The sequence below is a fragment of the Pseudorasbora parva genome, chromosome 19 (assembly GCF_024679245.1).
Source record: "Pseudorasbora parva isolate DD20220531a chromosome 19, ASM2467924v1, whole genome shotgun sequence".
In the NCBI taxonomy this organism is placed as follows: Eukaryota; Metazoa; Chordata; class Actinopteri; order Cypriniformes; family Gobionidae; genus Pseudorasbora; species Pseudorasbora parva.
In genome coordinates, this window is record NC_090190.1 from 29,153,123 (window position 1) to 29,170,036 (window position 16,914).

The 16,914-nt window shown below is 36.4% G+C and overlaps 2 protein-coding genes across 6 annotated transcripts in view; one reads left to right on the forward strand and one right to left on the reverse strand.

The window, feature by feature from the left end:
• Positions 1–2,735, forward strand: part of igf2bp3 (insulin-like growth factor 2 mRNA binding protein 3) — a 46,132-nt gene extending 43,397 nt beyond the window's left edge. For all 4 annotated transcript variants that reach the window (XM_067425204.1, XM_067425205.1, XM_067425206.1 and 1 more), the window contains one exon: positions 119–2,735. In XM_067425204.1, the coding sequence (XP_067281305.1) occupies positions 119–217 (99 nt within the window). In that variant the 3' untranslated portion in view covers positions 218–2,735. The remainder of the gene's footprint in view (positions 1–118) is intronic.
• A 223-nt stretch (positions 2,736–2,958) lies between these two features.
• gpnmb (glycoprotein (transmembrane) nmb) lies at positions 2,959–14,132 on the reverse strand. Of its 2 annotated transcripts, none has more exons than XM_067425538.1 (12): positions 13,962–14,132; positions 13,014–13,145; positions 11,130–11,273; positions 10,820–10,993; positions 10,556–10,717; positions 7,801–8,121; positions 7,540–7,599; positions 7,181–7,423; positions 6,445–6,550; positions 5,532–5,755; positions 4,727–4,820; positions 2,959–4,651 (listed from the first exon to the last, which is right to left on the reverse strand). In XM_067425538.1, exons 1-12 carry the CDS (start codon positions 14,029–14,031, stop codon positions 4,504–4,506), a joined length of 1,878 nt encoding a protein of 625 aa, XP_067281639.1. In that variant the 5' UTR covers positions 14,032–14,132; the 3' UTR covers positions 2,959–4,503. The 2 variants fall into 2 exon arrangements, with proteins under 2 accessions (XP_067281639.1, XP_067281638.1); XM_067425537.1 differs by having other exon boundaries at positions 11,112–11,273.
• Positions 14,133–16,914: the final 2,782 nt, after the last annotated feature.

The following is a 16,914-nucleotide window of genomic DNA, read 5'->3' on the forward strand; positions in this document are numbered from 1 at the left end:
TAAAATATATTAAATACTTCTGCCTTTTTTATTTTTTCAAGCACTATGATGGCATTATTTTGCTCTTTGATTTGAGTTTTTTTATTTATTTAAATTGTTTATCTTTCATATCTCCTAGCTGGCCCAGCGGAAGATCCAGGAGATTATCTCTCAGGTGAGGCGGCAGCAGCAGCCCAAGGCCTCGGCCACAGGTCCACCAGTCACCCGGAGGAAATAGAGCCACTGCGTCTTCTCGGAGACTGACAGGATACGGGACGCGTCCATCTCAGGGGTCAGGGAATGTCCTTACAACCCCGCCCACTTTTGCACCCATTCCTCCTGAAGTTTCAGTGAGAATGTGTACACGTTCCCTCCCCTCACAATTTCTTTGATTCAAATCCTAGGAAAATCAGCCACCCAGTCCCTGCCTTAATACGATAAATGCACAGTCCTTAACTGACAGACATTAAACTTAGTTTTTGATATTTGAGTTCATTGGGAAATGCAGCATTTGACTGTAAAAGGAGTTTTGAGCCTTTGTTTTGGGGGGGTATGGAATGGGTGACACGGGGTGGGGTTTAAGGTCTTCGGCTTGAGATGGAAAGAAGATTATTGACGAAAGTACGCTGTCCCGGGATCCTAAGTGGCATTTTATAAATTCTGATGCATTTTATAGATGAATAGATATATATACATATGTAAAATTATGAAAGAAGGTGGAGCAACACTGCCACTTATGACTGAGGGAAGTGTTGATTGGTGTTGGCCAGGAAACCAAGTTAATATGCATTTTACTGATCTACCTCAGGCTAGAGTACCTCAGAAAAAAAGAAAATGATATATGAAAAAAATGTTCTGTTTTTTTTTTATTTTGCTTTGTGGTATTTTGTATACTTTATAAAGCTAATAGTTCTTGAACATTTTTATTTTTTTAAGAAAATGTAAAATTTAGTCTGTAGTTAACGGATGAATCCCGAACTCCGTCAGCTGACTCTGTTTGCAGCGCGCGTGAATAACTGAATAACTGTATATACGTTTGCGCACATCTAGTGTGTAAAAGAGCGGAGTCTGGGCTTCTATGTTAGCTACAGATAGGAGAAAGAAAAGCGCCTCAGTGTCGCTGAGGAGCCACCACCCTCTGAAAACCGTCAAGGTAATGAGAAATAACGCCAACCGTACATACCGCAGCAATGCCGTGCTAATATGCTAATAAGTGTCTCGGCGGTAGCATACGTTTCACCCGCATTTCATTACACTTCAGTTAGGGTTGGATGCAAGCAATAGAGGTCAGGGATAATCAAGGTCCTGCTGTAACCTCTTTGACACACCCTCATCCTCAACGCGACTAGTTGTCTATCAAAATAAAAATGACCAGCCCGATTGAGGTTGTTTTTTCTTTTCCCGTGCTCAATTTTTATTTTATTTTTTTCTGTTCTTTTTTTTTTTCTTTTTCCAAATAATGCGCTCCGTTTGGTCTTGGGACGGCTTTTTGCATCAAACTGGGCTTTACATGCCGAAGATTTTCAGTGTTTAACGTCAGTCAGTACATGTCGGGGTTGAAGTTGCGCTGTTCTGATGCTTTGCGTTAATAGCTATAGGTTACAATAGTCAAGGGCGCGTCTCTAGGCTAACGAGCAGTATCGTAGAGATGGACGTGCGAACGGTTTCATTTATATCTTTCGTTTATCATACAAACTGAAAAAAAGCAAAAAAATATATGAAATGAACATTTAGCAAAGAAAAACATTTAGTAAACAAGTGAGAAACCAATATTCCTTTGTTTTCATGCAGAATGTAAATATGATTTGATTGTGGTAAAAGAGTGCATCCATGCTTCCACACTAGTAAGACCATTGTCTACCTCAGCTGAGGAAAGGGTGGGTGGCGGGAATCCTTCCATCTAACCCGAGACCTCCAGCGCGCGCAGCGATACCTCAAGTCCCTTGCGAACACTTCCGCACTGGGTATGCGCGTGGCGCCGAGCGCTGACCAGAGGGGCACAAGTGATCGTTTTGTTTTTCTTTCCACACTTCTTACACCGTTTTTGATCTACCTCTTATTAGAAAAGTATTTAAATTAGAGGCATATTGCTATTTGTTAGAATCTATAGGGTCATGTCCCATCTGCCCCTTTCCTCACAGAAAAAAAATTTATAATTAAAAAAAAATCATGTATGGCTAGACTTTAAAGATGAGTGAGAAAATGATTTCATTTTTGCCTGCAATTTATTCTCTGCTAACTGATATGAAACCTCACCTAATTGCTTTTTTTCCCTTTTCTTTCCGCTTCTTGGTTTGGTGGTGTGGCTTCCTTGTATTGGGCTTTATTTCTTGCATAGGTATTGTATTAAAGGTCAAAGTGTTTAATTTGGAAACTAATTAATGATGGCTAAGAAAGTTTTTCAAGGGCCTGCTTCATTTCTTGCTTATGAAATATGAACAATGGAGTCTTTATTTTTTACCTTTTTCATGTCTTATGGATGCTACCGTTTTTTTTTCTTTCTTTGCTTTGCTTTTTTTTCTGTTTTTGACTGATCTGATCCAATTTCGTTTCATGGCTGTGTTGTGTGGTGAATCATGTTTCAGTGGGAATGTGATGTGGAATTCTGGGATCTGGAATAGTTCCTGGAAAAACGTGGTCCGATTTCAGCATGATAAGCAACATCCCCTCCGACCGTGCTTGTGCGCCCTCACACACCTCCACTTGTCAAATGCCTCTGATACAAAGAAAATAATTAAAAGTCCAGTTGGCTCCTAGCAACCTTTGTTTGTTTTTTCCTTGACTGTTCATTGTGTCCATATTGTTGGCTACTTTAAGGTGTATTTGGGAGTGTTGACTGGAAGGTTGTTTCCTCCCTCCCCAATAATCCGTTTGATTTCAATTTATTGAGATGCTGTTACCCCTACAAAGGTTGAAGAATTTGTTTTAATGGGTTCTCAAAGTATAAAAATGGCAGATGTTCATTAGCAGTTGGTGGTTTAGAAAGTTTATTAGAATATTTTTGTATATACAGCACTTACAGGAGTGGTTCATTTCCATAATCATGATTAGCTAAATGTATTTTTCCAGAAGTGCTGTCAAATTAATTAATTGATACCCAAGAATACCTGCATTTTGGTGATTAATAATACAAATTCCCCAGATTCCTTTAATTCATGCTTTATATAAATAAATTGTTAGTGATTTTCTTAAGAAATAACAGCTTGATTACCATCAACTGAAAGTCCTTCTCTGAAAGAGGAGCGCCAAATTCAGTCCCCACACATTCACATCATTAATCCAATATCTCTTAAAGGGACACTTCACCGCTTTTTCATATTAAACCGTTACTCCCTTAAAGCTACACTGTCTGATATTTTCCCCCATCTAGTGGTGAAAAGGTATATGACCATCCAGGAATAATAGTTTCTGTTCCTCTCAATTCTGATTTCGTTTTGACTCCTACGGTGGCCAATTTAGTCCAAGATTAACATGGCAATCCCCCTCTTCACATTCGACACGGTGCCATTGAGTGTTAAAACGCGAAAGGCGACGCTTGAATTTATGGGTATGTCCCTCTTTGGGTAACGTATTTTCAAGATGGAGAGGCAACATGGCGATTTTTCAGCCCAGACTTTTTACTGCGCACAGTCGAAGTACTCTCAAAAGTGTTATTCCGCCATACATTATATTCTCCTTTTTAATCCACTTAGTAAAGCGCCACATTTTATTTCATGTGATACTTTCCCTATTTAAATAAAGTTACACAAATAGTTAAAAGATCCAAGTATCACATGAAATAAAATGTGGCGCTAAAAAGCACCACATTTTATTTTGTCCCCATACTAGGTCGTTCAACTATTCGTGTAACTATTTAAATAGGGAAAACGTGGAGGAGTTTGGTCGCTTCTAACTTGATCTCCGTTTGGTACCATAGTGAATGAACTGGGCTTAGTGGGCTAAGCTAAATGCTATCAGATCGTCACCTCGCGTCAGAGAGATTAAGCGCATGCACTCAGATGAGAGAGGTATGTATCAACTCGTTTTAGTTAAGGGAATAATATTCAAAACAAAGTGTAACCTCAGAACATCACACCACCCTTTTCATTTAACTTTCTCATCCTGTCTGCACATTAAGGAAACTGCAATGTGGGCATGTCAAATCAAATGCCACAAAACGCTACTCAATTTTAAGTTTCAAATTTGGTTGGAGAAAACCAAATTTTAATTTGTGCATGGGACACCTTTTCTGTGATAGGTCAGTTAGTAGTAGTTTTAGTCATTTTAGATGAATACTTGTAGATCTGGCATATCTCAGCCCATTCATCCCATTAAAAATCATTAAAGCTTGCATGTGCTGTTACTAATGCTTTGATTACATATTTTGGAGAAACTGAAAATATGCATTCTTTTCTTGCTGAAAACACTAATCTACTAGATCACTTCTGTTATTCTTATATAGATAGACTGCAGCTAAAGTGATGGATCCAATAAATAGCAACTGCTGAAACTGGATGCTGCAACAACTCTGTTGTGAATAATCAGTTATAGTGGCCTTTCTGTCAATAAATGGCTCCTCTCCTCGTTGGCAGAGAACAGCACCGCTCTTAGTCTGCCTAAACTCCAGCTACCAGCATTTCTTTCAGCATCATCCAGCATTGAGCGTCTCACTGGACGATACACCTTATATCGCCTAAAAGGAATAGAAAAAAATTAAGAGATCAAGATACATATGTTTTTAAAATATCAGTTTGGTAGTGGTACTCACTTGTAAACCATGACGGCAATGAATGCAAAGATGGAAATAAGCACAGCGCTGGAAGACAGCACCACCTCAGCAACATGGGTGGATTTAGGAGAGACTAAAAGAAAGTGATAAAAGATATAAATATTCATCAGGAAATTGAACTGTACAAGACATTTATTTCTAAGTCTATAAATGTTTGATTTAAAGTGTAATATTGATAGGGACAAAAAGTGACTAGCAACAAATCGAGTGACTTTTTTGACTGCTGGTTAACATTTAGTAACTATATCCTACTCGTACTGCTGTCTGACAGAAAATATGTAAATGATTAGCTATATATTATATTAAAATACAGCATGTGAGCACGTGCATAACATCTAGCGACGTTTAACTTTTTGAGCAGGCTTTGGCTACTTTCCATTGGAAATAGTTGGCAACACAACTATTATTCTTTTATTCTTTGTAGTGTTACTATTAAAAATTATTAAAAATTATAATTGAAATAAAAATGTTAATTTTAGATACAACATAAATAAAAAATTGAAATGTAGAAGTACTAAAATGACCAAAACAAAGTAAAAATAGACTGAAATTGGGGATGCACTATATCGGCCACTATAGGTATTGGTGTCAAAAAATGACAAAAGCACAAAATACAATTTCAAGAAAAAAAAATATAATTCAATAAATAACATAATATAAATAATACTAAAATAACTGGGTAACAATATATATTAGAATAATTATATAAAAATACATTGAAAAAAATACAAACAAAATGTCAAGGGACACTACATACAAATTGACTACATTTCTCTGAACTTACTCTTGTCAGGGCTGTTGCCAATTGAGACTGAGGTGGTGGTGGCAAGAGCCAAGCCTCCAGGCACACCCAGCGTGATGTTGACACAGTAATTGCCCGGCGTTTGGAAAATGCGCGTCAAACTGATCTTGCAACCCTCGCCATAAGGGGCCACGTCCTCACACACGATATTCTTGACCTCCCGACAGGCGGAGTTGGCCACTATGGTGCAGGCCACCGAGGGAACACTGAGAGAAAAAAGGATGATGCTCAATTATATTGGGTGTGATCCAAATGTCATCTGTGTTTTTGACATATGACAGAGATGTGCTATGAAATGTCTCAGCTGCAGGGCTTCAAATGCTCACTGCAGATCAGAATCTAAAAGAAAAATGCTCTTCACATTTTGGCTTATTATGAAGCACATGATCTTTTGTCTTTGCTTCTTCATACATAATAAAGAAGCATATATATATATATATATATATATATATATATATATATATATATATATATTAGTGCTGTCAATTGATTAAAATATGCATATTTTTATATCGTAATAGTTAATCTACAAATGAATGAAGAAACGACTTACAGACAGTATATATTAAATATTTGTTGTAATGGCATCTTTTTATGAATGTAGGCCAGTATCACTGATACTAATAGGCCAGTGGTTCTCAAACCTGTCCTGGGACCCCCAACCTGTGCACATTTTGCATGTCTCCCTCATCTAACATACCTGATTCAAATCAAATCACTTATTAGTAGAGACTGCAAGATTTGAATTGGGTGTGTCTGATGAGGGAAACAAAATGTGCACTGGTTGGGGTCCCCAGGACATGTTTGAGAACCAATGTAATAAGCTACTGCTACGTGCTGGCCATCTCTATGATATATATATGAAAATATGTATTTGCGTTTGTGTAAATCTTACCTGCCTGAGCATGTCACCATAAAGTTTACAGATGTGTTAGAAATTTTGTCAGCTGACACCTTTAAAATCTTATTAGCTGGCAAATTCTGAAAACCTGGAGGAGGTTCTGCAGAAACAGACATAAAAATACATTTTAGAAAAATATTTGAAAAAAAAAAATAATGATGTATTATATAATATTTTATTATTAAATTATATAACTACTTTACAATTATTTAACAATTTAAATAATTAAATAAAACTAAAAAGATGTTTGAACATTTGCATATCCAATACAGTGTTATTTCAGTATCATTGATATAATAATATTTTTTTGTAATATTTTGAATTAGATTAGATTTTATTTTAAGTTTAAAGTTTTAGTATTTTTAGTTTAGTTTATTGAGTTCACTTAAATGTGTTAGCGATTTCTGAGAAAACTGCTGCTATTTGATATCAACCCAAACAAACACACCCCTCCCTTCATTGCTCCTCCCCTATCATATGCGGAAACGCCCCCTACTGCTGATTGGCTATTTTCAACAGCTTTTCTCAGAAATAGCTTACTGCACATTTAAAGCAAACGAAAATGAGAAATGTTGCTTTAGATACTAGCAAAAGTTTTTTAATAATTGACTTTATCTCAGTTATTGTTTATTGTACTATAAGCAATGTTTTTTAATGGTTTTAGTTAATAATAACCCTGATACATACAAGATTCTTGTAAAGTCTTGCTGCGGTCTGACATTTTTCTCACCAATGATGATGAGCTCGCCTTCAAATGAGCCCCACATGTGGCGGAAACAGTCTGACTCCTTGAAGTGTGTGTGTTTGATCATCGGTAGTGAGGTGGGTTGCTTATAGGTCGAACTGGCCTCAGGTACAGCAGTTGTCATTACAGGTGTCACCTCTGAATCAGTTTGGAATGGTTCGGTTGTTGGGACAGCGGTTGTAGGAACTCGAGGGGTGGTAGTTGGTGAAGGATTGGTGATGATAGGAGCTAGTGAAGAGTTAAAAAGTGTAAAAATTATCGAATACATTGTAGGAATGTCCTTTACTCTATTTGTAGTCATTAATATTAGACATTTTTGTTGCTACAAATACAACTTGTCTTACCCTTGGTGGTCTCCATTTTGCTAGTGACTGCATGCGTGCCAGGAGGTAGAGTAGGCATGGCTGAAACACAAAACACATCTACAGAATGCTGTATATTGGCTGGCCTTTAACATGACAGCAGTTTAAAGCACAAGTGTACATTGCTTTATGAGATAAATGGACACATTTTGTCCTGATTTAATAATGAATATTATATGTCTGGCTTAGATAAGAGGATATCTGATGTCTAGGCATGTAAAGTGCCTGTGTTGATGAGATTACCTGTGGAAAGAGCCTGTGTAAAGTGCATTGGTGTTGGAGTGGGTGGTGGGCAGGGTACACGGAATGATGCCTCCACTAGGAGCTTGACTGTAACATTTCCAAGCGTGTTGTACGCATGGGTTGCCACATTGCTGTGGGTGACCAACTGGTTGCCATCCCGAAAGTCCCAAATGAAGTCCACTGCATCAGCTGTTTTCAGATAGTTACTGGGGTCGTGGATCTGGACATTGAAAACCACATCAGACCCTCTGACAAAGACGTTTTTGTCAGTTATGCTGACTGCTGCTTTCTGGGAAATGTTCACAGAGAGTGGAATCTTATCTGAATGAAAGAAAAAGTTAAAATAGCTCAATAAATGTTGAAGGGTTGTAGATAGATGTGATAGATAGATAGATAGATAGATAGATAGATAGATAGATAGATAGACAGACAGACAGACAGACAGACAGACAGACAGACAGACAGACAGACAGACAGACAGACAGACAGACAGACAGACAGACAGATAGATAGATAGATAGATAGATAGATAGATAGATAGATAGATAGATAGATAGATAGATAGATAGATAGATAGATAGATAGATAGATAAATAGACATAATACAGTTTGTAACAACCAATATTATACATGTAATACTATTTATAATATTAAATATATACAATTAAATATATTAAATAAATTAAATATATACAATTATATTCATTCATTTCGCACAGACTGATATATTTCAAATGTTTATATCTTTTCATTTTGATGATTATAATTGACAACAAAGAAAAATCCCAAATTCAGTATCTCAGAAAATTAGATTATTGTGAAAAGGTTCAATATTGAAGACACCTGGTGGTAACACACTCTAACCAGCTAATAAACTCAAAACACCTGCAAAGGCCTTTAAATGGTCTCTCAGTCTAGTTCTGTAAGCTACACAATCATGAGAGAGACTGCTGACTTGACAGTTGTCCAAAAGACGACCACTGACACCTTGCACAAGGAGGGCAAGTCACAAAATGTCATTGCGAAATAGGCTGGCTGTTCACAGAGCTCTGTGTCCAAGCACATTAATAGAGAGGCGAAGGGAAGGAAAAGATGTGGTAGAAAAAAGTGTACAAGCAATAGGGATAACCTCACCCTGGAGAGGATTGTGAAACAAAACCCATTCAAAAATGTGGGGGAGAGTCACAAAGAGTAGACTGCAGCTGGAGTCAGTGCTTCAAGAACCACTACGCACAGAAATATGAAAGACATGGGTTTCAGCTGTCGCATTCCTTGTGTCAAGCCACTCTTGAACAACAGACAGCGTCAGAAGCCTGTCGTTTGAGCTAAAGACAAAAAGGACTGCTGAGTGGTTCAATGTTATTTTCTCTGATGAAAGTAAATTTTGCATTTCCTTTGGAAATCAGGGTCTCAAAGTCTTGATGAGGAGAGGAGAGTGCCAGAACACAATCCACGCTGCTTGAGATCCACTGTAAAGTTTCAACAGTAAGTGATGGTTTGGGGTGCCATGTCATCTGCTGGTAATGGTCCACTGTGTTTTCTGAGGTCCAAGGTCAACACAGCGGTATACTAGGAAATTTTAGAGCACTTCATGCTTCCTGCTGCTAACCAACTTCATGAAAATGCATATTTCCTTTTCCAACAGGACTTGGCACCTGCACACAGTGCCAAAGCAACCAGTACCTGTGTTCTTAATTGGCCAGCAAACTCACCTGACCTTAACCCCATAGAAAATCTATGGGGTATTGTGAAGAGGAGGATGCGATATGCCAGACCCAACAATGCAGAAGAGCCACCATCAGAGCAATCTGGGCTCTCATAACACCTGAGCAGTGCCACAGACTGATCGACTCCATGCCACGCCGCATTACTGCAGTAATTCAGGCAAAAGGAGCCCAAACCAAGTACTGAGTGCTGTAGATGCTCATACTTTTCAGTTGGTCAAGATTTCTAAAAAGCCTTTCTTTGTATCGGTCTTAAGTGATATTCTAATTTTCTAAGATACTGAATTTGGGATTTTCCTTAGTTTTCAGTTATAATCATCAAAATTAAACAAAATAAACATTTGAAATATATCAGGCTGTGTGTAACGAATGAATATAATATACTAGTTTCACTTTTTGAATGGAATTAGTGAAATAAATCTACTTTTTGATGATATTCTAATTATATGACCAGAACCTGTAATAAGTCGGTGTAGGTCACTAGTTCATTTATGTAAGTGAGGATAGCAAAATAAAGTAAACTGTGACATATCATACCCAAAAATTCTACATACAGTGGACTGCCAGTAAAATGTATAAACATTTAACCTTTATAAACCTTTATTTGATTTTTCTTTGACCTGACATAGTTTTTTCTTTAATGGCTAATGCAACCTTTTTATGCCACAGACTGAACTAAATAAAGCATTGTTGGTAATTGTTTGACCTAAATTGGTTTTATCTAACTGTCTACTTAAATTTAACAGCTGACAGGTTGATTTTAATCCATTACATACCTTTCTATCAAAGTTATCTGACATTATCAAGATGAATTTGGTCTGAGAGTTTAACAGTTCTTGTCATATTTTAATAGCATTTTCTAAACTTTCGCAAATAAACTGTGATAATGCGAAAAAATGTTGAAGGTTTTTGAATAAATATTGGGTCTGACTCTGAATAAATTTTATATCAATTTAAAAAATAAATATCATGGTACATTTATGATCCTGTACATAAATATTATTAAAACAGGCAGAAAGTAACTGGCAGACCTGTTACAAAGAACACAGAACTGTCCGTAGAGAGTGGGCTGTACTTCCGGCGCTCCCGTTTACGATAAACCATCACTTCCATCACACCAGCTCCAAATGTCATGTTAGTGGTGTTCAGGGTAAGATGGGAGGAGGAGCCATCACATGTCTCAAAATACTGGCCTGTGAGGGGAAAACCACATGGATGATGGTACATTAGTGTGGTTACACACTTAATTATTAAAGCACTCATATCATTTGGTTTAGTGAATGGCTGAAACTAACCCATGGTGTGCCACACATAGACGTAACCTCTACGTCTCCAGTCATTGGTCTGAGGAAAAGGCTTTCCATCAGGAAAAACATTGCACCTCTTCAGATCTGTACACTTCCCAAAGCCATAGTCGTCCAACCAGGATGTCCAGTTAAACACATACCCTGAACGCATCTGCCCGTTAGCTGGGGGGGAAAGACAAGTAGTTGAACGGGATAACTTTTTTAAATGCAACCTTTTGAAATACAGCTCCTTTTTTTCCTACTTGCAATTGTGCATATAGATTATAGGGGTATGAAGCACCTGAGGCCTCCATCATACCGTCGTCGCAGTGTTCGTCATACACCAGGTTGCCATTGCTGTCCTCCTTCTGGCATGGTGGGAACTCCAGAGCTGCAGTGAACGAGATGCACGAGCCGTTCATTGCAGGGCTGTCGCTCGTGAGGCGCACCTTCGGTGGTTTGTCTGTGATGTTCACGAGAGAGCATTGAAGGATTAATGTGTGGAGTCATTCCTGTCATCCAGTACACTTTAATATACATTTTTATTCCTGTCATGTTGTACATTTTTATATTCCCACACTGAAACAATATGTTTAAAGTAAGGTTGTTGCTGGAGACTTTTATTATGGAATGCATGGGGCACCCATTGTTGTGGGTGTGGTGCTGGGGAGAATGCAGGTAGTAAAAGTTGAGAGTTTATTAAACTATATGCGACCCTGGTTCTTCCTTTATACAACTACATAATATTGAAACTCACACCGGGGCAGTGCCCTTTAAATTACATATTTGTACATTTTTAAGAGAAACAAAGGTACAAAGATGTCCCAGCGACAAGCTGTTGTACCTCTAAAGTGTTTTTTTTTTTTTACAACCTTTTTTCTAAAGGGTGCATATTGATTCCTCAAAGGTATATATAAGTACCTAAAAGGAACAAAAGTGTACATTTTGGACCAGTGACAGCTTGTGTACCTTTTTTTCTGAGAGCATATTTATGATTAATATTTTTTGTTAGCATGTTAACACATTGGAGAAAAAATATGAATCTCGCAATTTTAAAGATGGAAATTATAAAAGGAAAAAAATGCCAATTTATTAAGTAAAAATTCAAGTTGTTTCTTTTTTACATTCCTCTATTTAAAATGTTTCAAACGAAACTGTTTCTTTAGACTATTGTTTAAATTGGTAGTCTTATTTTTTATTTAGGTTTTCCCTGTTGCTTTTACATCTTTGCAAACTTTTGTAATATCACTTTAACTAATGTGATCATCTTCCTCCTGGACAAGACATAAGTGGCATCGTTTTAATTGGGAAAACTTCATCACAAATATCTGTATGGGGTGCGTCTCAATCAGCTGCCTAGTTCAGTAGTCAGGGCACTTATCAGGGAGTTGTGCATTTTAAAGACTGTCTCAGTCGCATAATGCTTCCAGTGCACTGAAATGTTTGCTTTCTAAAAAAATCCCACAATGCATTATGAAAACCAGGTAGCATCAATGTTCACTTTGGCTGTATATCCAAAATCAGGTATTTCACTATACCAAATAGGCAAAAACAGTATGTGACAAAAGTAGTGTGTTCGAATTCAAAGTACCCAGATGACCTACTACTTCTGGCGAGATTCTGAAGGGCACTTTACTATCCCATGAGGCCACGAGAAAGGATTTATGAATGGCAGTGAACGTTATCATGTAGTCAGAAATAGAGTCATCAGTGTCCCAATGTGTAATGATTGAGGGTCCTTACTAGAGCCAGAATTATGCTGATTCCGACAGAGGGAGCTAGGGAACTGATGGAGACGGACCCATTGGCAATTTGATTAATCCTGTGATGTGTGCTATTGACTTGACTCACTCTAAAACGTTCCATTATGTTTGTCAGAAGTAGGTTTGTCATAATCATTATGTTATCATAATTATTAAAAATAGGGAATAATTATATTGTATCCATTGTGTAAATAATGTTATAATTTTAATACACTTTGAGTGTTTGCCTGCACACTTAAAATACGTTTTTTTGATTGTTCCATAAAGAACACATTTGTTTGTTTGTTTAAGAACTATTCACACTGTAAAGTTAGTTGGAGAATCAAAAATGGTTCTGCATCATTGAAGTATGGTGTACTAAATGGTGTACACTTTTATAAAAATGATTTCATACTTACTCAAGATCAACTTAAGTAACTGATAATTTGCAGAACTCTTACCATGTCTGCGAGTCAGCTGTTGTTTTAAGGGGGGATACAGATATTCGTCCCAAGGGTTCGTGTCTGGTTCCCATCCAGGGATTGGGAATGGAATTGGGAGCTTGTGTTTGTGAGGGAAAATGTCTCCATAAGCTGCGCACAAAAAAAACAAACAGATTTAAATGCATTAATAAAAGTAAAGCCGTAAAACTGACAGTTCCATTACACATTTCTTCATTAAACATGGAACTATTTCATGTTATTAAATGGACAACAATTTACATTATTTAGTCATTTGAAATTGTATAAACCATAACAGGGAAAATTGGGCTAGTTGTCTCACAGGGAGAATTTGCCACTTTCTGCTATCTACAAAAACAGGTCAACATAAAACAGGTAAATAAATAAAAATATGACAAGACTTGCATTCTGCATATGGATACTTTAATAAATAAATAATAAATAAATAATAAATGAGAGAGAGAGAGAGAGAGAGAGAGAGAGAGAGAGAGAGAGAGAGAGAGAGAGAGAGAGAGAGAGAGAGAGAGAGAGAGAGAGAGAGAGAGAGAGAGAGAGAGAGACTAATAATAGACTATACATATATGCACAGTCTGGTGGTCAACGAAATATTCAGGAAAGTATTTTCACAAGACTTACTTGGCTCTCACTCATGTGACGTAGCCTGTAATTTGTTTCATGAGACTGCAGCGCGCGAACGAAAACATTATTCCAAACACAATATAAAACATTTAAAAGTTATGTAGGTTTTAGCCTTTCTTCTGTCGACTTAATTTAGAAATGGCAACCAGGAATATTTTAAACTCTATCAAATAATTTTTAGTTGTAGTGGTTTATAGGCCATAAAAATATCGTCTTGATTTAACAATCACTTATCATTATTATTAAAATACAGACATAATTGCTAATAATAATAATAAAATCGTTTCGTTGAAAAGTTTTGCTACTTACTTTTTTTGCTGTTCGTTACTGGAACAAAAAATGCCCAGGCAAGCACAAGTAACATTTCCAAATGCATCATACCGACTTTTAGGGGGAAAAAATACAAATGTAATTTATCAGAATGTTTTTTTCCTTGGGTGTCCCACTATGCCAGCCCAGCTGCTCGTTCCAGACCCCTCAACTCTCTTCTGCTCTAGCTCACATCTCACAGTCCCGCACGAGCTCTAATTTAATACAACAATCATGTGACGTTTCTGTAACAAGAAGCATCTGATTCTTAATTAGGATCTATGAGCGCGAGCTGAGAGGAGACCTCGGAGTCTCATGTTGGCTTGACCCTTGTATACTTTTTTTTTATTTCCTTGTATTTCGAAACACAAGCTATTTCAAAATCATCTTATTTTTCTCAGACTGTTGTCTTTAGGTTTTATTGTCTTGTCAAACAAACAAACAAAAAAAGGTTTTTTAAATGTCATATACGAGATACTTGATCTATCCCAGAGCTTTTTTTGAGAACATTTTTTCTTATTTAATTAGAGGGTAAATGACATAATAATTATCATCAGAGATGATGATATGTGGACATGTGTTTAAGGTTAAAAAACGTATACAAGTTCATGTATGCTCATTCTATACATTTTTGAAAATCATTTATATAATAATAAATAAATAAAAACTTCTGACCTGGGATAAATTTGGGTGTGAAACTTAATTATTTTGAAAAAGGTTTGATTCACGAAATTCATTAAGTTTTCTTGGAGTTAGGCTACTATATTTGACCTGAACTATCCTTGTATTTTCAATAAAAAGCTACATACGTTTTAGAGACAATGTTGTTTAAAATAATAATAGGCCTACTTCAAAATAAATGATCCTACCCATCTAACAAACATGCTCTAACAACATTTGCTAACGTTCCCATTAAATTATGAAGACCTTCTCAATGTTTTAGAGAAAACATTAAGGGTTCTATGTTTGGGAACATTAGCCTACTTTTACGTTCTCTGAACTGTCTGAAAAAAAAGAAATAGGTTAAGTCACAAGCCTACTAACATCCAAAAACGTTAGACGAACGTCCAACAAAAATGTTTCAGAAAAACGTTCCATGAAGGATTTAAACAACATTAAAGTGCTAATGCTTTGATAACGTTATTAAAGACCAACGTAAAGACCGAACGAAAAATAGAACGAATATTCTATCAACATTTCTAGAAAAACATTTGTTCATAACTTGAACCTTGCCATAACATTCCCTGTTTTCTGGGTAGGCATTTATTACCCCCTAAGAGGGGCCACTCCACAAAAAATGAAATAAAAAATTAAATTCAGGCATCATAGAAGAGGTCTATTGAAGTGAATAGCCTATGGCATGAAATACTGGCAGCATTAAACATTAATTAGAATCTTGCACGTAGGCTACATAATCAAATTATGCAGCCTACCCTTGCCTACTTTTAATGTTGTATTTGTGTTTCCACAGAATCTCAGTTAAGATTCGCATTACATTAAAATGACATTGGTGTGAATGCACTTTCATTGTCAATTCAATGCAACTGTTTGCGCTTTCTTGGAATTAATACGGTGCAAAAATGCCCACATTTTCATAAGGAACAGTTTTCATACCAAGGTCGTCTCGTCTAGTTGCAAAACGTTTAAAAACAATGTTAAAAAACTAATGTCATGAGATTTCGAGACACGATTTGCACAGAGTCGCGCGCTTTCAGGTGACTCAGTCATTGGGAAACAGGTCAAAGGGACGAACGACTGGCAGAACGGTTTGTTGAGCGCAACGCTCCTTTAATTATTTTAATGTGAGACTGAAATATAGTCACCTAAAATACAGTAAAATAACACGAGAAAAAGTTATTAGACAATTATGATTATTATTGATGATTCTAATAAGAAATGCATCTCTATCATCATTCAAAAGCTCATGTTTACCCATAAAAGAAACTGGCAAGGCATCACATGTTTTGATGCGTCTCTCACGAGCTCAGTTTGAAAGTTCCTCCCAGTTTTTCATGTAATCATAATGGCGTGACTTTCCATTGCATTAATACTCCTGTCCACCAGAACCAACACTGAAAAGACATAAAAGAAAACTTTAATAAAAATACTTTCATAAAGAAAATATCTGATGAAAAGTAACGATGTGGAGACTTCTTTTCTCTTTTCAAGGACAGTCATGTAATGTTTCCTTTGGCCACCAGAGGATACTGACTCAGTAGCCTATTTCCAATATTGCTGTCATTTTTGTGTGTGTCATGAACATCTCCACCATTCTCTTTCTTGAGTATTGATTTCACAGCTATTTGTGTATCATTAATAGCCTAGATATATTCCTAATAAAACGTTATGATCCCATTTATATTTTTTTAACATCCTTCCCAAAACAATGATTTTGAATTTAGTACCTTTTCATGTCATTGCATTGTTTAGAGTGTAAGAAACAACTGGAAAACATTTTATTTATTTTGTATTCATATGTGCTATGTCCTCACTCCTCATAAGTGTTTAAAAAAATTAAATGACATGAATAGGCAAAACTAATGGGGGAAAATGTTATTCACCAATCAATGTTCAGGTTTCAGGACTTTTAAACCAGACTTTGTTTAAAGATGTTTATCAATTATTTTATGAAAGATATAATGGAATTAATTGACATAGCCTAACATTTACTTTATGCAATGTAAAATGGCCATATGGGTTTTCTCATTCAGTGCAATCTAATGTGCACATTAATGGGTTCTTGGAGGAACATGTAGCCTAATGAAAAAATAAGTGTAATGGGAGCAATAGTTGGAAACATTTTGATAATAATATCTAACATTTAGGAACATTATATGTAATTTATTTCCCTATTACCTTGTGTCTCCAAAATCCCTGATACATTTAAGTCCTGTGGTATGAGAAACCCCAACATTTTCCTAAGACATTGATTTATAACAAACAATTAGAAAAC